The sequence below is a fragment of the Podarcis bocagei genome (genome assembly GCF_964188305.1).
Source record: "Podarcis bocagei genome assembly, chromosome: 7".
Classification (NCBI taxonomy): Eukaryota; Metazoa; Chordata; class Lepidosauria; order Squamata; family Lacertidae; genus Podarcis; species Podarcis bocagei.
The window spans coordinates 81317226-81344985 of record NC_138132.1 but is presented as its reverse complement, the minus strand read 5'-3'; the positions used below and the strand labels follow the sequence as shown (position 1 = coordinate 81344985).

At 45.6% G+C, this 27760-nt stretch overlaps 1 protein-coding gene across 1 annotated transcript in view; it reads left to right on the top strand.

Moving 5' to 3' along the window:
* The first annotated feature begins 6167 nt into the window (after positions 1-6167).
* Positions 6168-27760, top strand: part of UBR4 (ubiquitin protein ligase E3 component n-recognin 4) — a 141787-nt gene continuing 120194 nt past the window's right edge. Inside the window, exons 1-21 of the mRNA XM_081203319.1 lie at positions 6168-6403; positions 14888-14985; positions 15247-15350; positions 16579-16708; positions 17054-17190; positions 17683-17785; positions 18245-18386; positions 18582-18706; positions 19444-19568; positions 19740-19799; positions 20494-20684; positions 20805-20904; positions 20999-21136; positions 21587-21701; positions 21838-22025; positions 22726-22885; positions 24143-24231; positions 25086-25255; positions 25936-26218; positions 26442-26574; positions 27081-27160. Coding sequence (XP_081059445.1) covers positions 6243-6403; positions 14888-14985; positions 15247-15350; positions 16579-16708; positions 17054-17190; positions 17683-17785; positions 18245-18386; positions 18582-18706; positions 19444-19568; positions 19740-19799; positions 20494-20684; positions 20805-20904; positions 20999-21136; positions 21587-21701; positions 21838-22025; positions 22726-22885; positions 24143-24231; positions 25086-25255; positions 25936-26218; positions 26442-26574; positions 27081-27160 — 2832 coding nt within the window. The 5' untranslated portion in view covers positions 6168-6242. The remainder of the gene's footprint in view (positions 6404-14887; positions 14986-15246; positions 15351-16578; positions 16709-17053; positions 17191-17682; positions 17786-18244; positions 18387-18581; positions 18707-19443; positions 19569-19739; positions 19800-20493; positions 20685-20804; positions 20905-20998; positions 21137-21586; positions 21702-21837; positions 22026-22725; positions 22886-24142; positions 24232-25085; positions 25256-25935; positions 26219-26441; positions 26575-27080; positions 27161-27760) is intronic.

The following is a 27760-nucleotide window of genomic DNA, read 5'->3' as shown; positions in this document are numbered from 1 at the left end:
TAAGAAAGTGCTTCCAGAAATATTTTAAAAAACTATACACCCAAGGGCCCGAGGAACTGACTGAGATAGAACAATTCTTGAAAGACAATGGCCTACCAGAAATATCCCAAGAGAAGAGATCAATCTTGAATTGTAAAATAACACAACAGGAAATTGAGGTTGCCATCCAGAATATGCAGCTAGGCAAATCTCCAGGCCCTGATGGACTTACCTCCAAGTACTACAGGATGTTAAAGGACTACTTGATACAGCCATTACTGGAGGTTTGTAACCAGATTATGGGGGGAGGGAGGGCACCAGAAACGTGGAAAGAAGCATTCATCACATTGATACCCAAAGTGGAAACTGAAAAGACTCAACTTAAGAACTACCGTCCCATCTCACTCCTAAACGTGGATTACAAAATATTTGCAGATATTTTGGCAAACAGATTTAAAAAAGTATTAAATGAAGTAATCCATAAGGACCAAGCAGGCTTTCTCCCAGGTAGACATTTGTTTGATAACACTAGGAATATTATCGATATTCTGGAACTTTTACAAACAAATATTAATACTAAAGCAGTGTTAATTTTTATTGATGCGGAGAAGGCCTTTGATAATATTTCTTGGAAATTTATGAAGAAAAACTTGGAAGGGATGGGAGTGGGAAGGGGGTTTGAGAACGGAATAGAAGCAATCTACTCCGAACAAAAAGCTAAGTTGATAGTGAACAATGTGGTGACAGAAGAACTTCAGATTGAAAAAGGAACACGTCAGGGGTGCCCCCTTTCCCCTTTATTGTTTATTTCAGTCCTGGAGGTTTTGCTGAATATGATAAGGAAGGATCGGCAGGTACAAGGAATACGGGTCGGAGTGAAACAATATAAACTGAAAGCATTTGCAGATGACTTGGTTTTAACATTACAGGAGCCAGAATCTAGTACAAAAAGAGTTTTGGAATTGATCCAGAAATTTGGTCGGGTGGCGGGTTTTAAGTTGAACAAACAAAAAACTAAGGTGTTAGGGAAAAACTTGACAACTATTGAAACAGAGGGGTTTCAGAAGGAAACAGAATTAAATATTGTTAAAAAAGTGAAATACCTGGGGGTCAATCTCTCTTCCAAGAACTTGAATTTATTCAAAGACAATTATGAGAAATGTTGGTCAGAAGTTAAAAAAGATCTAGAAATTTGGTCAAGACTGAAATTATCCTTGTTAGGCCGAATTGCAGCTATAAAAATGAACGTTTTGCCAAAAATGTTGTTTTTGTTTCAAACCTTGCAGATTGTGGACAGAGTGGAATGTTTTGGAAAGTGGCAGAGGGATATTTCTAAATTTGTTTGGCAGGGCAAAAAGCCCCGAATAAAGTTTAAAATATTAACTGATGCAAAGGAGAGAGGGGGGTTTGCCCTGCCAGACTTAAGGTTATACTATGAAGCTGCGGCCTTCTGCTGGTTGAAAGATTGGATTTTGTTAGAAAACACTGATGTCCTAGATCTGGAAGGCTTTAATAATTCGCTAGGTTGGCATGCGTATTTGTGGTACGACAAGGCAAAAACATATGGAATGTTTAAAAACCATATTGTCAGAAAAGCAATATTTATGGTCTGGAAAAAATACAAAGACTTGTTAGAAAGCAAAACTCCGAGGTGGGTATCACCAATAGAGGCCAAGGCTCGGAAAAAACCTAATATGGAGGCCGGTTGGCCGAAATATTGGGAAATAATAGAAAACATTGGAGACAACTGGAGGTTGCAGAGCTTTGAAAAATTAAAGGGTAAAGTGCAAGACTGGCTACATTATGCCCAAATTAATGAGGTTTTCAAACTAGATAAAAAAAGAGGATTCCAGGTGGAAAAATCGAAACTTGAGACAGAACTGTTAGAACCAAAGACCAAGTTATTATCGAGAATGTATAACTTGCTACTTAAATGGAATACTCAGGATGAGACAGTTAAATCAGCCATGATAAAATGGGCTCAGGACATTGGTTACAACATTATGTCGGAGGACTGGGAAAGGTTATGGGCCACCGGTATGAAGTTTACGGCATGTAATGCCTTGAAAGAAAACATTATGAAAATGGTATACAGGTGGTACATGACCCCAGTCAAGCTTGCTAAGATTTACCATTTATCCGATAATAAATGTTGGAAATGTAAGGAGGCTGAAGGGACATTCTTTCATCTCTGGTGGACTTGCCCAAGAGTGAAGGCCTTCTGGGAAATGATTTACAACGAGTTAAAAAAGGTGTTTAAATACACCTTCCCTAAGAAACCAGAGGCATTTCTCCTGGGCATTGTCGGTCAGAAGGTGTTAAAGAAGGACAGAACTTTTTTCATGTATGCCACCACAGCAGCAAGGATCCTTATCGCCAAATATTGGAAGACTCAAGATTTGCCCCCACTGGAGGAGTGGCAGACGCAATTGATGAGCTACATGGAACTAGCTGAGATGACTGCCAGGATCCGATATTTGGGAGAAGAAGCAATGGAAGAGGACTGGAAAAAATTTAAGGACTATTTGCAAAAGTATTATAAGTTATATGAACTGTGAGATGCCGTATGTTTTGAAAGGTCAGCCCCAGCAATGAGAGTGGATTATATAAGAAATTGGATAATATATATGAAAGAATCAAAGTTTAAATGGGTAAAAACGACAATATGTTATATTTTTAGAGTAAATGGAAAATAAGGGATTTAAACTTAAAATTGCAATTGAAAGTACAAAGAAACACAAGAAACAAGGGTATAACTTGCTGATAATTTTTTATTGTTAAGAATGCACCGGGCGGGAGATGTGGGGAAGTCCGATGGAAATTTGAAATAAGTTCTTGAAATGGTTTGAATTTTCTGTTCTTTTTTCTCTCTATTTTCTATGTTCTTTCTTTTTTCTGTTGTAAAAAAAATGTAATAAAAAATTATTATATATATAAAAAAATCATCTTTCCAGTAGTAGATAGGTAGCCGTGTTGGTCTGCCATAGTCAAAATAAAAAAATTCCTTCCAGTAGCACCTTAAAGACCAACTAAGTTAGTTCTTGGTATGAGCTTTCGTGTGCATGCACACTTCTTCAGATACACTGAAACAGAAGTTGCCAGATCCTTCTATATAGTGAGAAGGTGGGGAGGGGTGTTACTCAGAAGGGTGGTGGGAATGGGAGATAGGCAGATAGCTGAGAGAGCCTCTTGACGACTCTTAACGACTGTAATAGGTCTTACAGGAAAAGGCAAGGGGTGGGAAGGTGAGAAATGGTTTAGTTATGTATAGTGAGATAAGAATCCAATGTCTTTGTTCAGTCCAGGTCTTTTCATGGTTTTAAGTTTGGTAATGAGTTGTAATTCAGCAGCTTCTCTTTCTAGTCTATTTCTGAAATTCCTTTGTAGTAAAACAGCTACTTTGAGATCTTGTATAGAATGTCCTGGGAGATTGAAGTGTTCTCCTACTGGTTTCTCTGTTCTGTGATTCTTGATGTCAGATTTATGTCCGTTTATTCTTTGGCGTAAGGTTTGGCCTGTTTGTCCAATATAGAGAGCTGAAGGACACTGTTGGCATTTGATGGCATACACAATGTTAGACGATGAGCAATTAAATAGTCCCGAGATGGTATGTGTGATGTTGTTGGGGCCAGTAATGGTGTTGTCCGGGTGTATGTGGCAGCAAAGTTGGCATCTGGGTTTATTGCAGGCTCTGGTGCCAGTGTCTGTGTTAAGTCTGGTTGTAGTATTATTGTGGGTTAGGAGTTGTTTAAGATTGGGTGGCTGTCTGTAGGCAATGAAAGGTCTTCCTCCCAGAGCTTGAGAAAGAGAACTGTCATTGTCCAGGAGAGGTTGTAGATCTCTGATGATGCGTTGTACTGTTTTAACTTGGGAGCTGTATGTGATGACTAGAGGTGTTCTGTTATTTTCTTTTTTGGGTCTGTCTTGCAGCAAGTTCTCTCTGGGTATCAGTCTGGCTCTGTTGATCTGTTGTCTAACTTCATCTGCTGGGTATTTTAGTTCTGAGAAGGTTTGCTGTAGATCCCTTAGGTGAGAGTCTCTGTCTGTAGAATTGGAACAGATGCGGCTGTAACGTAGTGCCTGGCTATATACAATGGACTGTTTGGTATGTTTGGGATGGTAGCTAGAGGCATGTAGATATGTTTGTCGGTCAGTTGGTTTGCGGTATAAGGTGGTGTCTATGCGCCCATCCTGTATTTTTATAGTAGTGTCCAAAAAATGTATTTCTTGCATAGATTGATTCATTGTAAGGTTGATTGTGGGGTGAAAATCATTAAATTTCTGGTGAAAGGTGTCCAGGGTCTGTTGACCATGTGTCCAGATGATAAAACACCCCTCCCCACCTTCTCACTATATAGAAGGATCTGGCAACTTCTGTTTCAGTGTATCTGAAGAAGTGTGCATGCACACGAAAGCTCATACCAAGAACTAACTTAGTTGGTCTTTAAGGTGCTACTGGAAGGAATTTTTTTATTTTGAATAATCATCTTGTCATAGTTGTGGGGGGCAGCGTCACCATGAAAAACAACAACCAGGAGTTTGTGGGACTTTAAATGATTGTTTTTATTAGGGTGGAAGCTTCTGTAGGCCAAAGGCTACTTCCTGACATATCCTGAGGTTTGTAAGGACAACACTGAGGAAGAGGAGATGACGGTCATACCACTCCGTAGCTCTGTGAGGGAAAAGGGTCTGCCAATAACTTTCAGCAACCTTAAAAAAGGCCTGTACATAGTATTATTTGAGGGAACTCCATGACAATGAGGTATTGAATATAGTGCAGATGAGACTTCTGCTGTGTAATTCCTGGGTTACCTCTAGGGCTGGGTGATATATCTATATATCGTCCAAAACCGAAGTCCACTTTGTGATACCGGTTTCATAATTTTTGACCTGGCATTATAGCATGAATCAGTGTGTGTGTGTGTGTATGTACTATGCAAAAATCAAAATGTGGGAAAAACCATGAAGCCAGCCAATTCCTGTACACAGCTCCATCCTTATTTCAAACGTGATGTATCAGTATATTATGATGTTGTCGTGCCTGCAGGTCCCAGGTTCAATCCCTGGCTGCTCTGCCGAGGGTTGGGCAAGATCCCTGCCCAATATCCTGGCCAGCCAGTTAGCATAGGCAATATTGAATGAGATGGACCAAAATTCTGGCTCATAGAATCATAGCTTGATGCACTGCTCCTGCCAACCTAGCAGTTCGAAAGCACATCGAAGTGCAAGTAGATAAATAGATACCGCTCCAGCGGGAAGGTAAACGGTGTTTCTGTGCGCTGCTCTGGTTCGCCAGAAGTGGCTTAGTCATGCTGGCCACATGACCTGGAAGCTGTACGCCGGCTCCCTCCCAATAAAGCGAAATGAGTGCCGCAACCCCAGAGTCAGTCACAACTGGACCTAATGGTCAGGGGTCCCTTTACCTTTATGTATTCAATAATTATTAGCATTAATATGTAATAAACACAACCATATTTGCAAGTAAGCAATACAGTTCTACCAGATACTGATCCTTACCCCATGATTCTAGTTACTTTATAGTGTAATGCTATCCATGTCTCTTCAAAAATCATTTCCATTAAGTTCTATTGGTAAGAATTGGAGCATTTGTCGAGCCTTTTCAGAGTCCCATCTTAGGCTTTAAAGGCTGCAAACTTATGCATAATCGGCCAGGAATAAGCTGCACTGCACTGCACTCAGCTGGGGACAAAAATAGGAACGTGCTGTCAAGTCACTAGTCCGTACGTAAAGCGTCTTGTACTTGGCGCACGCGCACGCCGCCATCGAGAGCGAAACTCGCTGACTCACGTTTCTGCGCATGCGTCCTTCCCAGGCGCCAGGAAAGCAAAGAGCTAAGAGAAAGCATGTGAATGACCGCGCCTACAGTCGCTACCGGTATTCATTCGGTCAACTTGGAAACCATGCTGTGTTAGATTTGCTCCTCGGAAATAGGAGGAGGGATTTGAAGCAGCTCTAGCGGCTCGGCAATCTCTACAAACAAGCGCTACATACTTTGCCTCGCCTGTCAGAAAGCAGAGAACTTCCGTGGGACCTTCTAGCCACTCAGCATCGAAAAGAACGGAAGTTTATTCGAAACACGCCGCAACGCCTATCTCTAAGGCGAAGCTGCGTCTCTAAGCGGGGATTGGTCGCCGCCGCCACCGCTACTCGTCACTTCCGTCCTGGCCCGGAAGCGGTCTCCTTTCCTCGCCTCAGCAACTCAAACGCTTCTGGAACCTGAGCTGAGGAGAGTCGTCGTCAAGATGGCGGCGTCGGGGGGAGGTGGTAGCGCCGGTTCTTCCCCGACGGCAACGGCGGAGCGGGAGCCCGGCTGGGAGGTGGCGGTGCGACCGCTCCTCTCCGCCTCCTACTCGGCCTTCGAGATGCGGGAGTTGCCGCAGCTGTTGGCCTCCGTCATTGAGAGGTAGGCGGGGCGTGGGCGGAGCTTCGGTCGGTGGTGGGCGTGGTCCGGCCAACTCCTGTTCCCGCCCCTTTGGCGCTGAGCGGGAGTCATGGCACGTGGAGAGTGACTTGCTGCTATAAAATGGGGTTGAAATTTACAGCTCTGGCAACCGATATTTCCATTTCCAGTTATGTCTCCTACCCATTGATATTGATGGACCCAGGCGGGTTGGTCACGTGCATTGAGATCAGTGGATCAACTCTGAGTAGGGCTGACACTCGACGATTTGATTCTTTTTTTTGGGGGGAGGAGATATTTATTCTATTGGTTTTTTTTATAAATATCTACCCCCGCAAAGGATTTATTATATTATTACTTTTTATGAGGGACGCTGGTGGCGCTGTGGGTTAAACCACAGAGCCTAGGACTTGCCGATCAGAAGGTTGGCAGTTCGAATCCCTGTGATCAGGTGAGCTCCCGTTGCTCGGTCCCTGTTCCTGCCGACCTAGCAGTTTGAAAGCTTATCAAAGTGCAAGTAGATAAATAGGTACTGCTCCGCCGGGAATGTAAATGGCGTTTCCGTGCGCTGCTCTGGTTCACCAGAAGCGGCTTAGTCATGCTGGCCACATGACCCGGAAGCTGTATGCCGGCTCCCTCGGCCAATAAAGCAAGATGAGCGCCACAACCCCAGATTTGGCCACGACTGGACCGAATGGTCGGCGGTCCCTTTACCTTTACTTTTTTATATACTGTCCTTCAAGAGACAACAGGATAGCTTACCACATAATACCAAAAATGCATGAAGTAATAATAATAAAATAGGGGGGAAAGAAAAAAGGCATATGCTAGCATAGAATAAATGCTGATTTACTAGCATATATTATACCTGCATTTTTCATTATTGGGTGAGGGGAGAGTCAGCAGGGTGTAGTTGTTAGTATCTGACTGGGGAGCTGGGAGAGGCAAATTCAGATTATTATTATTATAGCTTATTACTTGCTCTTCACTCTAAGGTCCCATGGGGGGGTTAAAACAATTTAATATTAAAACGTATTTAATTCCCCCACTTATACACATGAAGCTTTCAGTGGTTAGCTTCGGCCAGCACCTGTCTTCACTACTTCACAGGATTGTTGTGTGGCTGAAATGGAGATGGGAGACTGAAGAAAGAAACATAGGATTCACAACTGAGTTCCTCACAGGACAGTTGGCATATACCGTATTTTTTGCTCTATAAGACACACTTTTTCCCTCCTAAAAAGTAAGGGGAAATGTGTGTGCGTCTTATGGAGTGAATGCAGGCTGCGCAGCTATCCCAAAAGCCAGAACAGCAAGAAGGATTGCTGCTTTCGCTGCACAGCGATCCCTCTTGTTGTTCTGGCTTCTGAGATTCAGAATATTTTTTTCCTTGTTTTCCTCCTCCAAAAACTAGGTGTGTCTTAATGGTCTGGTGCATCTTATAGAGCGAAAAATACGGTAATTATAAGATATAAGTAAATTTATAATCTATTATTTTGTGGTGCTTGGGGGCTAATTAAATTATGGGAAGCTGATTCCCATCAGCCCCAGCAGTGGTGGTCAAACAATGTGTGAGTTGTAGTCGAACAGCAGCTTTGATGGCTACCTCTCTAGTAAACAATTGTTTTAATACTTTGCTTTATTGTAGGTATTTTAATGGAGGCCTTTAGTTCTGTAATTCCCATGGTGGTTTTACAAGAAAGCTTGTTATCAGAAAGGTAGCGCTGTGTGTGTTTTGTAGCACCAATTCAGGATTGCCCTTCGTGCCTCATAGGCATGGGCGTGGCTGGGGGGGGCAGAGAGGGGCCGTTGCTCCCCTAAATCAATAAAAATCAATACAAAAACATAGCTAACTGAGGTTCAGCCCTCCCTCAACAAAGGGCCTGTCCCCCAAACCAAAATCTTGGCTATGCCCATCCTCAGAGGGGTTGTGGTACCTGAAGGTTTTACGCCATAATGAGCACCCTTAAAGTGCCTAAGGGGTCTTTTTGTTGTTACTTATGATTGCTTCCAACTCAGTTTTATTCCTGTTAGACCCAGTGAAGTTACTGGACCGAAGTTAGTCATGTCCATTAATTTCAGTGCATTCATCCTGAGTAGGACTAACATTAGATATAACCCTGTTTAATATTAAATATACATTAACAATTGTCTGCCTCCAAAGCACTTGTCAGATTAAAAATGCAGAAGCGCAACAATAGTAAAATAACGTACAATTTACGTTATTAAAGCAGCTTCAGGAGAGGAACATGAAACTGCTTGGTCAATTTCAGAAGAACAGCAAGACGTTAAAATTTTAAAATTCAATGCTTTAGGTTTTTTTGGGTTTTTTGTTTAAGTCTTGGTTGCTTTCCTAAAATATGAGAGAGAATGGGGACCACTTGAACCTCTGTCCAGGGGGAATTCAATAATCTGGGTACTGCTGTTGGATTAGCCTTGTTGTAGATAAATTTGCTGTATGTTTTTAATTTACCGTATTTTTCGCCCTATAGCACGCACTTTTACCCCTCCAAAAATGAAGGGGAAATGTGTGTGCGTCCTATGGGGCGAATGCAGGCTTTCGCTGAAGCCTGGAGAGCGAGAGGGGTCGGTGCGCACCGACCCCTCTTGCTCTCCAGGCTTCAGGAAGCTCTGCGCAGCCCTCAGGAGCCCGGCGCAAAGTCGTGCTGGGCTCCCGACTGCTGCGCGGAGCTGCCTGCAGCCCCGGGCTTCGCACAGCTCCGCGCAGCCATCCGGAGCCCGGCGCGAAGTCGCGCCGGGCTCACCACGGCTGCGCGGAGCTGCCTGCATTCCGAATCCTGGCACGCGCTAAAGAGCGCGTCCGGACTTCGTGCACCTCTCCGCAAGCCAGGGGAGACCGGCGCGACTTCCCGCCAGGCTCCCTAGGCTTGCGGATAGCAGGCTGTTCTGGGGGCTGGGGTTGGGGGAAGCTTGGGCTTCCCCCGCGCCAGCCCCGCGCCTGGGGGGGAAATATTTTTTTTTCTTTCTTTCCCCCCCCCAAAAAAACCTAGGTGCGTCCTATGGGGCGGTGCGCCCTATGGGGTGAAAAATACGGTAGTTGCATGTTACGTAAAATAGGATATGCTAACAAAAACAGCAGGACCATAACACAACAGTGCATATCAGTTGGTCAAAGATGTGTAAGGAGCCACGTCCAGAGGGTCACACCCTAGACATGTTGGCATTTGTTTCGAGAGAGAATGGAGTGTGCCTTTGGGGGTGAAGTCAAGCCACTAGAGAATCACAGCACACACTGTAGCTGCAGACACCGATAACTCATAACTGCTGCTTCCCATCGCTATTTCTGCTCTGTTAGCAGCACTGAAATGACCTCTCCAGGGCACAAACCTAGGCAATGTATGGAGCAATGTCCAGGGCTGCCCAGATGACAAGATCCCCTCTCGACTTCACTGATGTGGTCCAAAGGAAAACAGAGCAGTACATTTGGCACTAGCATAGCTGCAGGAGCCTTGCTATTATTGAGAGGGTGCTTTCCATTCATGAACAGTTAATCAGCAACTGCAGAACAGATGGGGACAATAATAATCTTAATAGGAAGTTCTTTCACTTTTAATGAGCAGTACATCATAGCTCAGTTGGTAGAGCATGAGATTAAGGTTATGGGTTCTAGCCCCATATTGGGTGAAAGATTCCTGCACTGCAGGGGGTTGGACTAGAACGTCCTCGTGGTTCCTTCCAGCTCTTCAGTTCTGTGGTTCAGTGATAATACTGATCCTTCCTGGGATCTAGTGAGATTTAGGGTAGCTGTCACTGTCTTTTTCTGGTAGAGCTGCCATGCAGAAATTCAACCGATACAGCCTTCCCTCCAGCTGAGAGGTTTAGGGAGGTTTTAAAATGTCACAGTTGTTGATCTTCTGTCTTGTGCAACTGTCAGAAGCATCCCAGCTTCTTCAGAATAAAGGTGTTACCTCTGTTCTGATTCGCACAATAGTTCTGAAATAATACTGCATTTATGTGAGTGCTACAAAGCCCTCTAAAACTATCACTGACCACAGTCTTTCCCTTTTCTGTATTTTCTACCATGTTTGTTCTTACAAAGCAGCTTTGAGTTGCGCTGCTTTTGTGTCTGCTGTATGGGTGTCATTTGGTGGTGGTTTTGTTTTGCCACTTAAACTGGTATCTTCCACAGTTGCTCGTGACTGCAGTAATAGGCTTCTCTTTAAGTCAGAGTGGGAAACCTTGGATCCTCAGACCAAATGCAGTAGCAACCCGCAAGTCCTCTCTCTGGTCTTCAGGACTCCTCCCAGGCCTCTCTTTCTCCTTTTCTGATGATTTTGCCTGGTTGGAATGTGTCCTTGAGTTGTGATAATAATGCTTTGTCTTTGCCTGGCTGGAGAGAAGTGGTGTAGAAACCTCAGGTATTTGCATGGCTGGAATGCAGTACAGTATACTGCACAAAATTAAGAGTTGCATCCATTGCTTTGCATACTTTGAGCTTTGGTCCTGCCCACCACTGGCATGTAGTCCCTAGAAGGTACCTGAAAATGAACTTCTACCACTGCTTAAGTAAAGGTTTTTCTAGATCAGCTAGCTGATAAAAACAGAGGTGCTTCAATACAATGGATGTAGCATAAACCATATTAGAACAGTAGCAGGAACAAGCTGAACACCCCCCACTCCGGCAGAAAACAAACTATTCTGAAATGCCCTTCATCTTTCCTTGCATCAGGTTGTTTTTGTGCCTCTGTTGTGCAACTGTCTGCTTTGAACCCTCTGTTTTGCAGAATTGCACAAACTTCATCCAGCTCTGTGTGTGCATTAGTGTGTGTTCATGCTTTCAAAGTTCTGGGGAACTGCTGTGGGGCATTAAAGCAAACAGCGTGAAGCTCATTGAAGCAGCAGAGAGGGGAAAACATGTAAGTGCAAAAGGGTGCTTTGACTCTTTTGGCTGTTTCTTTTTGAGGCTCAGCTCCTGAGTTGTTTTGTTGTCCCATCGCCTGGATTCTTCAGAACTTCCCAAAACGATTTGAAAAGCGATGGAGTCAGTCTGATGGAGCATTCAGAAACTTCCTGTTACAGTTGTAAGAGCTTTTTTGGCCAGTTTTTGTAAGTGTGTGTCAGGTCCATATTATATGTTGGGACCCTCCTACTCAGTAATGGGTATCTGCTTTGGTTGGCCTGATGGGTGAACTTCAGCCATTCTTCTCAGTCACTCTGTGGTTTTTGTTACCAATGACCATGGTATGTTCCTGAACTTGCTCTGTGAGATGGGTATTGGGGGCACTGTGTTACAGTGGTCCAGGCCCCACCTATGGGACTGTGTGTAGAAAGTAGCAATAATAATAATTCAAACCTGGGTCTCCCGTGTCCTAGTCTGTTTAACATCTACATGAAGCTGTTGGGAGCTTTATACATAGGGCTGCCTCTGAAGATGGTTCAGAAACTTCAGCTAGTGCAGAACTGCTCACCAGGACAAGATGGTTTGCACATATTACACCGATCCTAGCCCAGTTGCACTGGCTACCAGTTAGTTCCAAGCCCAATTCAAATTGCTGGTTTTGACCTATGGTGCATTAAATGGCTCAGGACCTCAGTATCTCAAGGACCGCCTCTCTCCATATGAACCTACCTGGATCTCTGAGCACAATTCAAAGTGTTGGTGTTGACCTTTAAAGCCCTAAACGGCCTCGGTCCAGTATACCTGAAGGAGCGTCTCCACCCCCATCGTTCAGCCCGGACACTGAGATCCAGCTCCGAGGGCCTTCTGGCAGTTCCCTCCCTGTGAGAAGCCAAGTTACAGGGAACCAGGCCGAGGGCCTTCTCGGTGGTGGTACCCGCCCTGTGGAACGCCCTCCCAACAGATGTCAAGGAAATAAACAACTATCTGACATATAGAAGACATCTGAAGGTAGCCATTGTTTTAGGGAAGTTTTTAATGGCTGATGTTTTAATGTATTTTTAATCTTTGTTGGAAGCTGTCCAGAGTGGCTGAGGAAACCCAGCCAGATGGGTGGGGTATAAATAATAATAATAATAAATAATAATTGTTTATTTATTTGTTTATTTATCTGGGACCCTTCTTCATGTGCCTCCTCCTGGAAAAGTGAGCAGTGTTTCCCAAACTTGGGTCTCCAGCTGTTTTTGGATGACAATTTGCATCATCCCTAGTAGCAGGGCGAGTGGTCAGGGATGATGGGAATTGTCGTCCAAACACAGCTGGAGATCCAAGCTTGGGGAACACTTGTCTGGAGGGTGGCCACACAAGAGCAGCCTTTGCTGTAGTGGCTCCCTGTTTGTGGGATGCTCTCCCCAGGGAGGCTCGCCTGGCTAGATGGATCAGTAAGTGTAGCTCAGTCTAAGCAGCTTCCGCTGCTGCTAAGTCAGACCATTGGTCCCTTTAACTCAGTATTGTCTACATTGACCAGCAGTGGATCTCCAGGGTCTCAGGCCAAGGGTCTTTTTTTAGCCCTTTCTGAAGACACCAGGGATTAAACCTGGGAATTTAAGCAGGCAAGGCAGGTGATCCAACACTGAGCTGTGGTCTCTTCCCATAAAATGTTTTCTTTCCAAGGTTTAAGACCTCATAGTCCAGGGACATAGAAAGATGCCTTATACAGAGATAGGCCTAGCTCAGTACTCTCTAGTCTGACTAGCAGTGACTCCTGGGTTTCAGATGGAAGTCTCTCCCAGCCTTACCTGGAGTAGCTACAGTGCTGCCCCAGAGGCAGCTTTCTGTGGGGAGAGGTAATAGCTTGGTGGTAAATTGAAAGCTTTACAATATCCGCAGGAAGTCCAGTGTTCAATCTCCAGCTTTAAAATTATTTTAATTGCATTGTTTTAACCCAGAGCTTTCCAAACTGTGTGTTGTGACAGGTTAATGTGTTGGCTGCAGTGTGTAGGTGTTTTGTGTGAACGCTCCCCACACCCCTCCCTGTCCTGGAAAGGGATTGCAGTAGTTTAATCTCCAGTTCGCTAATAAAACTGTGTTGCAAAAATGATGCTTGTCTAAATTTGTGTGTCACCAACATGAAAAGTTTGGAAAGCTCTGTTTTAACCTTTCAATGGGCTCCTTTGCAGGGAAGGGTGGGATAGAAATGTAATAAATAGTTCCAAAAAAGGATCAAGGCTAGCAGGGCTGGAGTGTGTGTGGCGGGGAAACTCTTCTCTCCCTGAGACTGGAGAGCTGATGCCAGCCAGAGCTGGCAGCACTGAGTTAGACACTCACCTAAGTCCCCTCCAGCTCTCAAAAGGTTAAGTCATAAAATATTGGGGTGGTTGGTGCTGCTGCTGCATCATCAACTTTGGTGCTATTTTTGAATGTGAAATTCTCTGGATATTTTTACTTGACATGCTGGTGGGATTCCCCCACTGGGTTAAAATTTTTATGAACGTTAGAGGAACTGCTAATTACTGTTTTTATGTTGATGGGATAGTTATACTTTTGAGAATGCACTGTTGTTTATTTACACAGTTAGATTTTTTATGTGTGAATCGATCCAGTTGTTACTCTTGTTGCAACAATTACATTACCCCCCCCCCAAAAAAAACAACCCCTCATTTTTTTCGGAAAGCACATTCTTGTTGATATTGGGTTGGATTCAGGATAAGTAGATTTGCTAGTAGTTCCACTGTTGAGGGCAGTAATGTTTCTGAATCTTCTTGTTTGGCTATCCCTCATAGCAGAGTAAGATTGTCTTCCATGAACACGGTCTTAACAGTGAGTCTGTAAGTGACGGTGGAGACCAATTCTGGATCCACACGTTTTTCCACAGTGGGGACATAGGTTTCCGGGCGGGAGTTGATCACGACGGGGGTTTGCCAAGCATGCCTTCCTCTTAGCACACTTCTCCTTTTCGTCCTAAGTTTGAGCGTCTTCATAGTCCATGACACTTTGGGTAAAGGCTGTCCTCCAGTTGGAGCGCTCGCAGGCCAGTGTTTCCCAGTTGTCAGTGTTTATCCAACATTTTTAAAGATTTGCCTTAAGAGTCTTTAAACCCACTTGTTGACCACCAGCATTACGCTTTCCATTTTTAAGTTTGGAATGGAGCAGTTCCTTTGGAAGACAGGCATCCGAACAACATGACCAGTCCAACGAAGTTGATGTTGAAAAATAATTGCTTCGACACTGGTGATCACTGCTTTTTCCAGTACACTGGCATTAGTTCACCTGTCTTCCCAAGTGATGTGTAACATTTTATGGAGACTCTGAAAAAATTTCTAAATACCAGACACTGAGCTGGTTTCTGAATACCAGTTACTGGAAACCACAGGAGGGGAGACAGTGCTCTTGGGCTCAGGTCCTGTTTGCAAGTTTCCCTTGGGGGCATCTGTTTGGCCATAGTGAGAACAGGCTGCTCCACCAGATTGGCCACTGGCCTGATCCAGCAGGCTCTTCATACGTCCTTATGGATACAACCTGTAATCTTTAACATACTCTATGCATATGGTCAAAGTTCAGGGCAGTCCCCGAGAGCATAGAAATAACTGGTTCATAATCCACTCTCTGTCTTCTTTCTCTCTCTGCAGTGAGTCTGAAATCTTGCACCATGACAAACAGTATGAACCTTTCTACTCGTCCTTTGTCGCCCTTGCGACGCACTACATCACCACAGTGTGTGGACTGGGTGAGTGTCCAGAGTGTGAGTTTTGATGTTCTGCTTGAGCCATCATGCCTTCTCTCCTTCTTCTTACCAACAGATGTCTCTTTTCCTTGATGGCTTGTAATTTATAAGGCAAACGGGGCTAGACAGGGAAGGGGAGGTTTGCAAACCAGAAATGAACTTCCAAGGTGGGGAGACAGATCAGCAAATGGTAAATCGGTTTCTGAGGTTTCTTTGTAGGGAACTAACGCCTCTTTGAATGATCTGACATCTTTGGCTTTTTAGTACCTAGAAATCAGCTGCAGTCTGTGGCAGCTGCCTGCAAAGTCCTGATTGAATTTTCCCTGCTGCGACTTGAAAACCCAGATGAGGCTTGTGCCGTTTCGCAGGTGAGAGGCCTTTTTCATAGTGTATGAGAATGTGTGTATGCATGGGTATAGTTTAATAGTAGAGCCTATGCTATGCATCCAGAAGTTTCCAAGGCTTGACTTAAACCAGGGGTGCAGAGCTTCTGTGCTCCCTTGCCTGCCCTGAATGTTGCTGGACTCGCAGCTCCCATCATCCTCAACCATCAGCCCTAGCCAGTATGGTAAGTAGTCTGGGATGGTGAGAGTTGCAGTCCAAAGCACCTGGAGGGCATCAAGTTGGCAAAGGCTGGTCTAGAGGAACACCTTGTCCACCAACCCCTTTTCATGCTGCATCTCCGCAGCCCAGAAGGAAGGCTCACCAATACGTGAACTGGGATTTTATTTAACGGGAGTTGCCAGGCATTGAACTGTTGGGGAAGGCTGGGGTAGAGAATATATGGGATTAGATGGTCCTGTTTCCTTACAGGGTAGAAAGTATTGCATATTGCAGCATGCCACAGAGTGCGTGCAGATTAGACCACACAGATGGAATCACTGGAAAGACGCAAAGAGTGCTTTGCAAGGTTTAATAACAACTGCTCAAACGTACATCTTACAGTCATCCCTTCTGCATAGTGTCTGTAAACATCCACTCATTACACACAGAATAAGGTACATACGGCACATTATATACCGTTCACAATTGCTGGTACATGCAATGTGTTAAAAAAAAAAAAGAAACACTGTAATCACCTTATTCGGCTAATTTTAATGACTTATCAGCACCTGCTACACAGCTGCAAAAACTAGGTCAGGATCTGCACCCTGGCTTTTAAAGTAGTACACATCCTGTGGAACAATATTGAACCCTAATATTTAAACAAGATATTCAACAGAAAGCTTCAAAAGCCTTGCAAACAGCAACATGATGACAGTCTTACATTTTTGGCATACAGAAAGCTAGCCTTGATGATGTGGTACCGCTAGGTCCATTTCCACTTACCTGTTAAGTTAAACTTGTGTTACGCCGGATGAATGTGTCTGTCGTGGTTGCCTACTTTGTATTGCTTTTAAAATGCATTTTCTGTTGTTTTCTGTGCTGTTTTTATTATATTGTGTACGTCACCTTGAGATATATGTGGGAGATAATTAATAAATAATAGTAATAACCAGGGTACCATAAAAATTCTGCTACCCGTGTTTACTGAAATACCACCAAAGCATGTCCTCACATCTGCCTTCACCTTTGAAGTTGGCTCTTTCTCTTTAGAAACACCTGATCCTGCTGATCAAGGGCCTGTGTACTGGCTGCAGCCGCCTTGACAGAACCGAAATCATCACATTCACAGCGATGATGAAGTCAGCCAAACTACCCCAGACAGTGAAGACCCTCTCTGATGGTGAGAACTGTGGTATGGTGGAGCAGGTTAGAGTGTTGGACAGTGACCTGTAAGGCTAGGGTTCAAATCCCCACTCAGCCACGTTACGCTACATTAAGCTCACTTGGCCATTTCTCATCCTTGTCTACCTTGCAAGGTTGTTGTGAGGATAAATCAGTTAGGTGCAGAGAGAAGCCTGAATGGTATCTTGAGCTCCTTGGAGGACAGGTGGGATATTAAATGAAATAAATAGGTAAACTTTGTTGTGAGCTCTCTAGTGCTGAACGTGACCAGACGATCACATTCAGCCTTTCTGTTCCTGAAGCAAGGGCTGAATTAATGTGTTTCCCTCTCTCCCTTCTGCAGTGGAGGATCAGAAAGAGCTGGCATCTCCAGTCAGCCCTGAACTGCGACAGAAGGAAGTACAAATGAACTTCCTCAACCAGCTGACGTCTGTCTTTAATCCCAGAGTGGCAACCTCTCCAATCCTGCCACAGACTCAGGTGTGTATGAAAGCCTGGAGACTCCCTCTGCCCAGTGACAACACTTCAAGTGAAAGGAGCTGGGGAAGGGCTGCAGCTTAGTGGTAGGGTACCTGCTTTGCTTGCAGAAAGTGCTTGGTTCACTCCCTGGTAGCATCCCTTGGTAGGGCTGGAAAAGACCGCTGGAGGGTCGCTGCCGGTCATTGGAGACAGGACTGAGCCACTGGTCTGATTCAGTACAAGATAACTTCCTATGTCTTAAGGCTGTGGTTCTCAAACTTTCCTCCTTGCAAGCCGCTTGAAAATTGCTGAAGGTTCTTGGCACACCGTTCTGCCAACTGCAATGTGCTGTGCTAGGTTTTGTCTGATTTTTTTATTGTGTTTTCATTGCTTCTTTTATTTCCTGTATTTCCATTGCATAGAATTCAAATCGTAATACACTAAAATACAAAAGCACTATGTAAATGTGGAGCGGCACCATGGCTGGTGCCCATATCTCCTTTTTCTCCTCAGGGGGAAGGTGAAAGTGACGACCAGGCGTCCACGGACCAAGCCTCTGCAGCCAAGACGAAGAGCATATTCATTGCTCAGAACGTGGCCAGCTTGCAAGAACTTGGTAGGGAAAGGATTTAATGCTTACAACTGCTATCACTTGTTTTCAAGCGAGCAATCTTAAAAGAAAGGAGGAGGGGGGAAAGTAGGAAGTTGGGTTTCCCTAGCTGTATAACATTTCCATTGGCTGAGGCTGACTATTCTTGAACACCAGTTGCTAGAGGGTGGGCAGGGAAAGGGTTATTGCCTTCACACCCTACTAGTATTCCTCCTGAAGCTTTCTGATTGGCCACTGTGGGAAGAAACAGGAGGCAGGACAAGATGGATGGCGGGATGGCTCAGTTGATAGAGCATGAGACTCTTAATCCCAGGTTCATGGGTTTGAGCCCCACTTTGGGTAAAAGATTCCAGTATTGCAGGAGCCTTGTGGTCCCTTCCAACTCTACATTTCTATGAAAAGGAATTGGTCTGATCCAGCAGGGCTCTCTTTTTTTGTCACACTGCTTGCCTTTCTTCTTAACAGGTGGCTCTGAGAAGCTGCTGCGGGTCTGCCTGAACCTCCCTTACTTCCTGCGCTACATAAACCGCTTCCAGGACGCTGTGTCCGCTAATTCCTTTTTCATCATGCCAGCCACTGTAGCTGATGCCACTGCAGTTCGTAACGGGTAAAGAGAGCTCCCCTTTTTATGTTCTCCCCCCCCCCCACCCTCCAGTCTATCACCCAGTCTGGGTTGGACGTTGCCAGATGGCCCTGGCTTACATCTGTTCAGTGCTGGGTTTCAGCATCAGCGGGCCACTGATTTCCCTGCCTTGGTGAATCCCAAACTACCCTTCCAATGCTGTCAACCTTCATTCTGCAGGTTCCATTCGCTGGTGATTGACGTGACCATGGCCTTGGATACTCTCTCCCTCCCTGTTCTGGAGCCTCTTACTCCCACAAGGCTCCAGGACGTCACTGTTCTGGCTCTTAGCTGCCTCTATGCAGGTGAGCACTTGCCTGACAGTAACATAATGAAACTGAACTTGGCACATATTGTTATTCTGATCTCAAGAGTGAAAGGATGGACCTTTTCCTCTTCTCAGCTCTCCTTATGCCCCTCCTGTTCCGATTAAGTTTCCCCTTTGTTGAAATTTAGATTGCAGGCTTCTCTGGGCATGGGCTTACCCTCGTCTGCTTTGTCACATGATGTGCACATCAAATGGCATTGCATCAACCGAATAGTAACAATGGGTTGTACCTAGTTAGTTCTACTCAGAGTAGACCCATTGAGTTTACCAAACACGATTAACTTGGGTAGATTAGTTTCATAGGGTAAGTATAATAATCCATTTAAATTAGTGGATGTGACTAACTTAATTCCACTGCATCTAGGCCAGCCTCATACCCTCCAGGTGTTTTGAACCACAAGTTGCAGCAGGGGCTGATGGGAGTTGTAGTCCAAAGCCTCTGGAGGGCAGCGGGCTGCTAAAGTCTGGTTTGTGCCGAGTCTAGTTTAGTTGAATACAGCCCAGTCACGGTGCCTACCTGGTTTGTGCTTTGGAAACTTGTCTCTCAGTAGGAACTCTGTAGAGAAGCACTGACAGTTAAAAAAAGGTTTCCTCAATTTGCCACAGAGGACACTTCTTCTTGCCCCCCTGCCCAGACTTACTATGGGATGTAGCTTACAGCACTAGGCGAGGCTCTGCCTGACACCGAGATCCTCTCTTTCTCTCTCCACCCAGGCGTGAGTGTTGCGACCTGCATGGCCATCCTGCATGTAGGCAGCACCCAGCAGGTCCGAACTGGGTCCACAAGTTCAAAAGAAGAAGACTACGAAAATGATGCAGCCACCATTGTGCAGAAATGTGTAAGTGGGGAGGCTGGATGCTTAGGGGAATCCCTCTTGGTGTGTGTCCAGAAGGGAAGATACGGTGCTGAATTTGCAACCCAAAGGGTGGGTTTTTTTGTATGCATGCATGTATAAATGGCAGCTTTTCATATAAGTCCTGAAATCTCTTGTTTCCATCTATGTCTGCAGCTTGAAATCTACGATATGATTGGGCAGGCCATCAGCAACTCACGCCGTGCAGGTGGGGAGGTAAGGGCGATAACCTCCAAGCAGAACTCCTTTGTCTTGGCAACTTTGCCCCATATGGAAGGGCTGGAATGAAATGTTATTTCTTTCTTCTGCAAGGTTTATTTGTAAGCACTTGATTGTAATAAGGCCTCAAAGCAGTTTACCAAAAGTAGTAGTAGTTTGTTTTTTATTAAACTTATTAGTTGCTTTTTGAAAAAATAACTCAAAGCAACTTACAATAAGTAACCTACATCAAAACCAGTGAAAAACACAATGGGGGGAATCTTAAAACACATTCAGATTTTTAAAAAGCAGGATTAAAACATCCCACCCCACCCACTGAAAGAAAAGAGTGAAACAAAAGAAGTATCATTTAAAAAGTTGTTGAAAACTATTACTTAAAACTGTAAAAAATAATTAAAATAAATGATAAGCTGAAAACCAGAATAAAGCAACATTCTGCAAGTCTGGGTAGGCTTTGCCCAAACAAAAATGGTTTGGAAGCAGCAGAGTGAAAGCACACGCCTAGTGTCAACAGACAGGGAGTTCCGAAGTGTAGGTGCTGCTACACTAAAATATTGATTTCTTACAAATGTGGAATGAATATTGTGTGGCATCTGTAACAGTGCTCGTTTTGCAGATCAATGTGGTTGCGGAGTTAAACATGGGTTTGTATGGGTTCTCACTCTTTCCCCCCTCTTTCTTGGGATGGCAGCACTACCAGAACTTCCAGCTGCTTGGCGCCTGGTGTTTGCTGAACAGCCTGTTTCTCATCTTGAACCTCAGCCCCACAGCCCTGGCTGATAAGGGGAAGGAGAAAGATCCCCTGGCTGCCCTCCGGGTACGGGACATCATTGCTCGTTCCAAAGAGGGAGTGGGATCTCCCAAACTGGGGCCTGGGAAAGGGTAAGTTTGGTATCAGTCAAGAGAGTAACGTCAGGGACTCCCCCCCCCCCCTCACCTTCCTGTATCTTAGATGGAAAAGCTCTTGGATTCTTAAAATGCTTCCTTTTCTCTTCTCCATAGGCACCAGGGTTTTAGTGTCCTGTCTGTTGTCCTTGCCAACCATGCCATTAAGCTGCTCACTTCCCTCTTCCAAGACCTGCAAGTTGAAGCTCTTCACAAGGTGAGAGAGAGAAAGACAACTCGGATCAGGGTTCTGATGGGTTCTGCTTTCCGAACATGACAAAATAACACAGCTTTCACCCTCCGCCCTCCAGGGCTGGGAGACCGATGGCCCCCCGGCTGTGCTGAACATCATGGCCCAGAGCACATCGATCCAGCGAATCCAGCGGTTGATTGACTCCGTGCCCCTCACAAACTTGCTCCTGACTTTGCTGTCGACCTCGTACAGAAAGGTATTTACGGGCCCCTTGGGCTTCCTTCAACCTGGAGGTCTAGAAACTCGCTCAATTTTTTTTACATCATTTGTAAAAGTCATCTTTTACGGTGTGGTGTTGTGGTTAAGAGCAGTGGACTCATAATCTGGTGAACCGGGTTCGCGTCTCTGCTCCTCCACGTTCAGCTGCTGGGTAACCTTGGGCTAGTCACACTTCTTTGAAGTCTCTCAGCCCCACTCACCTCACAGAGTGTTTGTTGTGGGGGAGGAAGGGAAAGGAGATTGTTAGCCGCTTTGAGACTCCTTCGGGTACTGATAAAGCGGGATAACAAATCCAAACTCCCCCCCCCCCCATCCACCATCTTTGAAGTCTAAGCTTTCAAGAGCTAAGCTTTGCAGAAAGCAGCTGACCTGGTCTGGTCTTTCTCCTCCCTCCCTCCCACCCCACCCCGCCGACCCAAACTTTCAGGCTTGTGTTCTTCAGCGACAACGAAAGGGCTCCATGAGCAGTGACGTGAGCGCTTCCACAGACTCCAACACTTACTATGAGGACGATTTCAGCAGCACCGAAGACAGCAGCCAGGGTGCGTGCAAAACGGGGGAGGCCTGGGGATTTGTGTTTCATGGTGGCAGCAATAGATGCAGTAGAGGACCCTTAATTGTATGTTACGCTCTTGTCTCTTAAACAATCTCTGTGTTTACTTTGGGGTTTTTTCCTAGATGACGACAGCGAGCCCATCCTCGGGCAGTGGTTTGAGGAGACCATTTCTCCCAGCAAAGAGAAAGTGGCCCCTCCTCCGCCACCCCCGCCCCCGCCCCTGGAGAGCTCCCCTCGAGTGAAGAGCCCCAACAAGCAGGCCGCCGGAGAAAACGGGAACATCTTGGCCAGTCGCAAAGATCCAGAACTGGTGTGTGGTGGGAACTTCCTAGGGTTGTGTCCAGCTGGTTTTGCTCAGTGTAGACCCATTGAAATCAGTGGCACATAGTTGAACCATGAGACTCGTCCCCACAAGAGGCGGTGATGGCCACCACCTTGGATAGATTCACGGAGGACCCAAAAATTGTTCTGTTTCTTTGTTTTGAGACAAGTACACATAAACACTTATACCGGATACTGCAATTTGCAGTATAAAAGGTGCCCTTTACACAATGACTTTCAATAAGGACTACATGGGGCAGGGAGGTGTGTATGGGGTCGGGGGGACAGTACTGATGACCATATTCAATACCTGTTGGCCTTTGGAAGCAAAAAACCCTGGGCCTTCTATTTTTGAACACAAAAAGTGAATTTTTGGGATGTGACACGGATCTGTGGGAAAGCACAGCTGATTACCATATTGGCCTGAATATAAGCCTCACTTTCCCCCACAGTTCTGACTGTGAAAAGTTAAAGTGTGGCTTATATTCGCGACCATTTGAATACACGACTCTGTATGCAGCCAGGAGCCGTGAGGAATGGGGAGGAGCTTTTATCCCCCCCCGCCTCTCCAATTTTAAAGGTGTGGCTTATATTCGGGCCAATACGGTATTATCCTCCTGGTTCCATTCCAGTTTCTGTTTGGCTCATGCATCGATCTCTCCTGTCTCCTCTTTTCCTTTGGCTTCTAGTTTTTAAACCTGGCCTCCAATATCCTGAACTTTGTGACTTCCTCCATGCTGGACTCCAGGAACAATTTCATACGCAACTACCTGAGCGTCTCGCTGACAGAGCAGCACATGGCCACGCTGGCCTGCATCATCAAGGAAGTGGACAAGGACGGGATCAAAGGTTGGGGTGCAAGTCCTTTCTCTCTCTACCCCCTGCCATTCTAGCCTAGTGTCTTTGCTTGAGACCCTGGAGGGGAAATTTAGCTAGATCTGGAATGGGCAACCTTAGGCCTTCACAGTCCTGCTTTGCATCCTCCTTGAATGGTTTTTTTCCTGGCTGTAATGTCTACTTGAGCTCTGATGATGTTTCTGGCTTGCCTGGACGGAAGGTAGAGGGGTGTGTGTGTAAAAACTAGCCATCTCCAGCAAAGTAAAATTTACCTTCATTGCCCCACACATTTTTTCCTCTGGCCCCGCCCACCACTGGCATGTGCCCCCCCCAGAAAGTTACCCAGAGGGGAATGTGGCCCTTGGGTTAAATAAAAGGTTTCCCCACTCCTGAACTCGATGGATCACTGGTCTTGACATGGTCCAGCCAGCTTCATATTTTCATAGGGCATGTCCCTAGCTGTCTCTGAACCTGGCAGATGTGATTTGATTATTGTAAGGGCAGAATTGTACACAAGCAGGAGACTTGCAGCTGCCCCTGGCAGTGGCAGCCCCGCGTCTCCTCTGCTGCTGGAGAAAGAGGGACACAGAGGGGGTGGCCATCTTTGGTGGCGTCTTTCGTCACTTAAAAGTTCTGGCTGAAGATCAGAGATGGACGAGTGTAATTGTAAGCAAAGTGCAGCCTTCTGACACCACCTCAACCAAGAGGTTCCATTTAGCTATGTCGGGTTTCTGTTTATTTTGTGTGAAGTGGTGGGATCCTGGGATAACCAGCTGAATCTGCCCTTTGTTTTCTTTTTTTAAAATAATATTTATTAGAGTTTTAAAGACAATAAAAAGTTACAAAATTTAAACATAAGAGATAAGAACAAAGAATAACATAATAGAAAAAAGAAGAAAAAAGGGCACAAAAATGCCAAGAACAAAACACACAAAAAGTATAAAAAACAGTTTGAAAAAACAGAAAAATCAGTGTTTCATGTCTTATAGTTCATTTACTTGTTTCCTGACTTCCTCACACCTCCCCTTTTGTATTCCCGTTTGAGATTCCTTTCAGCAAATCCTTACCCTATAATTTATCTTTACACAATATCTTAACCTGTTATAACTATATATTTTCAACCATTGTTAATCCATATTTGCATATTCTTAATAATATTTTAACCAATACCACTTATTTTCCATTCCAACATCATTTTAACATTCGTTAATTTTACAGTGTTTCTGCAAGTAGTCTTTAAATTTCCTCTGACTCTGCCCTTTGTCATAGGTACCACAGAGGAGGAGGAATTTGCTGCTGCACTGTACCACTTCAACCACTCCTTGGTGACCTCGGACCTACAGTCCCCCACTTTGCAAGTGAGTCTCGCATTGTGTGTGGGGCTAGTAATAAAAAGGATCTAGAGGGCTCCCCACCTCTTAGGAAAGCCAGGGCCAGAAGTTTATAAATTAGCATGGGGGAATGGTGGGGTGGTGTTAATGTCTGAAAAGTTGATGCCCAAGTTGAATCTAGAACAGAGCTGTGGAGCCAACTGTGGCCTTCAAGGAACCATTGGACTCCAGCTCACAGCAGCTAGCATGGTCCAGTGGTCAAGGACAATGATAGGAGCTCAGTGGTAGTACATCTGCTTTGCATGCAGAAGGTTACAGGTTCAATCCACAGCATCTTACAGATGCCATATAACACTCAATCTGTATTTGTAAGAACTGGATCTTTTAGTGTGGCAGCACCTACGTTTTGGAACTCCCTGCTTCTTGATACTAGGCAGCTGCCTTCACCATACTCTTTTTGGCCCCTGCTAGAAACATTCTTGTTTAGACAAGCCTATCCAGTTGTTTAGAAAGTTGGTGTGAGTTTTTAAATCTGTTTTTAGGTTAATTGTCATTTTGACTTTCTATAGTGTTAAATTGTTGTTAGTTTTTCTTACTGATAGCTTGATTGTGTTACCTTTTTTGTAAACTGCTTTGAGGGTGGTGGTGGTGGTGGTGGTTTGTTTTTAACAATTGAGTGTATAAATTTTAAGAAGTAAATAAAACAACAACTCTGGAGAGCCACTGTTGATCGTATAGACAACACTGAGCTAGATGGTCTGGCGCAATATAAGGGAGCTTCATACGTCCCCCAAATGGCACCTCCATGCTGACAAAGGCAGCAGTTGTTTAGATTTTATTGAAGGACTTCATGCAGGCACTTATTTTTCCCTTCTTGCCAGAGCACTCTCCTGCAGCAGCTGGGCGTGGCCCCTTTCTCCGAAGGCCCCTGGCCCCTTTACATCCACCCGCAGAGCTTGTCTGTCCTCTCTCGGCTCCTCCTCATCTGGCAGCACAAAGCGAGCACCCAAGGAGACCCTGACGTGCCCGAATGCCTGAAGGTTTGGGAGAGGTGAGCAAGGGGGTAAAGGAGAGCTGTAGTCAAGGCCTTGCTGAATGAGAAACAACGGGTCTCATCAACTACAGTGGTGCCCCGCAAGACGAATGCCTCGCAAGACGGAAAACTCACTAGACAAAAGAGTTTTCCGTTTTGGAGGTGCTTCGCTAGACGAATTTCCTATGGGCTTGCTTCGCAAGACGACAATGTCTTGCGAGTTCCTGCGGGTTTTTTTCCTCCCCCCCCCCTTTTTCTAAGCCACTAAGCCGCTTATCAGCTGATCCGATCAGCCAATAAGCCGCTAAAAGCCACTAATAGCGCTAATCCGCTAATCCGTCAATGGGCTTGCTTCGCAGAATGGATTCTTTTCGTCTTGCGAGGCACCACTGTAGTATTTTCACCGGGATAATACTCAACTTCCTCCCATGCCGCTGTGTCCCTTATATATGTTAAGATTGGAGTCCTGCTTTTTCAAACACGTTGGTAGACCTTAAAGCCCCTGCTTTGTAGTTCCACCACCCTCAGACATTCGGGGGTGGCAGTCCAGGGGAGGGCAGCCCCAAAGCGATGGAATCTTCCGAAGTCAGGACCTTCCTTGTATAGCTTTTGTCATATGCCAGAGTTATACCTGGTGCTGTTGAGCTCCTTGCTTTGCTGTGACCCATTCCCTGCTTCTTCCCTGCCCCCCTTGGCAGGTTTGTGGGCACCCTGAAGCAGAATGCCATGCAGGGGATGCTCCCTGGCGACACCGAGGACCTGAACGTCGAGCACCTCCAGCTGCTCCTGCTGATCTTCCACAGCTTCTCCGAGAAAGGCCGCCGGTCGGTCTTGACTCTCTGCATCCAGACCATCCTGGAGCTGATGGCCAACCTGGATTCGCAGCTGAGCTGCGTCCCTCTTCTCCTGGCCCGCCTCCTCTTGGTCTTCGACTACCTGCTTCACCAATATTCAAAGGTTCCGATGTACCTGTTTGAACAGGTGAGCACTGTGGATGGGTGTTGCTCTGCTGCTGGGTGCTGCAGTCCTCAGGCCAGGGATTCTTTAACTGCGATTCCTGCATTGTGGCACACGGGTTGGGCTAGATGACCGTTGGGAGTCCCTTCCAGCTCTATAGTTCTGTGATTCTGTGATGAGCAGCCAACCAAACTGACGTTGTTCTTTGCTCCCCTCACATCTGTCCTCCCTCTGCTTGCCTTTTTAGGTGCAATACAACTTGCTCACCCCACCCATTGTTTGGGCTGGCGGGTCCCAGGATGGCAGTCGGCGAACCTCTTCTCCCCTCTACCACGGGTTCAAGGAAGTGGAAGAGAACTGGGCCAAGCACTGCTCATCAGGTGGGTCTCTTGAGTAAGCTGGTGGAGGTATGGTTTCCCTCGATGGTTAGTGGCATTCAAACAGTTCGAAGCTTATTTTAGGACTTTTCCAAATGCAGCAAATCTTTTTGTTGTTTTTGTTTTAATTCACCGTGGTGATGGAGCTGATGAGTGTATCTTCTCTTCTCTTCAGCTGAAAAGCCTCCACATGAGTGGCTTTAAATACAATCAGTTTACAATCTTAAAAAAACCCAACCCACATGGGGAAAGGGGGCAGGAAAGAAAGGAACTTGGGCCGCCATTTTTTAAGCAGTTGTTTTGATAAAGATCAGCTAGCACAGTTCAGGAAGTGCCTGATGGAGCTGAGCTTTGGCAAAGCTCACAGTGAGCCCTGCTTCCCATCTCCTATTGAGGCATTTGAAAGCCTAGCTGTCTTGGTTTCAAAGATCACTTACATCTGTGTTTCTGTGTTCCCTTGGAGGAAACTTAAAATAACCCAGTCCTTTGAATTGTTCTGTTTCTCCCAGATGCAGCCCCCCAACCCAGATTCTACTGCATTCTCTCGCCGGAAGCACCAGAGGACGATCTGAACCGCCTTGATAACACGGTACCTATAAGCATCTCCCACCCCTGTAGGGCTTGAATTTTGCTACAATGGGCAAGGCTTCCTTGGTGATGTCCAGCAGTGTTTGGCAGCTGGCTTGGTACCAACTGCGGGCCCCAGTGGATCATTGCACGTACAGTGTGCGAGACCTAAAGCTGTGTTTCCCAAACTTAGAATAACTGCTTTTTCTCTTTTGAGGGTGTGGTCTTAACCCATGTGCCCCAGTGCCCTCTGTCTGCATGCAGAGGGTTGCAAGGCCAGCTGGCTAGCCCCAGCTGGGTTGTCTCCTTCCAGCTGTCCCGCTGCGAAGACCCATTGGCCTCTGCTCTGACGTAAGTCAGCGACCCAGGCTTCAAAACCAGGGCACACTATGTCAGCAGAGCGAACTGCGCACACAGAATAGGCCTGAGGCTTGTGGAAGCACACTACAACTACAGATTTATTAATCATAAATCAGGACAAAGAAACAAGTCATCTCTCTCTTTGTCTTCTCAGAGAGACAGTCAAAAGCAAAAGCTATACACACAATGGACGTTCCCAGCAAGCTGTGCAGGAATGTAAACAGACATGTGACACACAACAGTTCCATGTCTACTCCTTAAG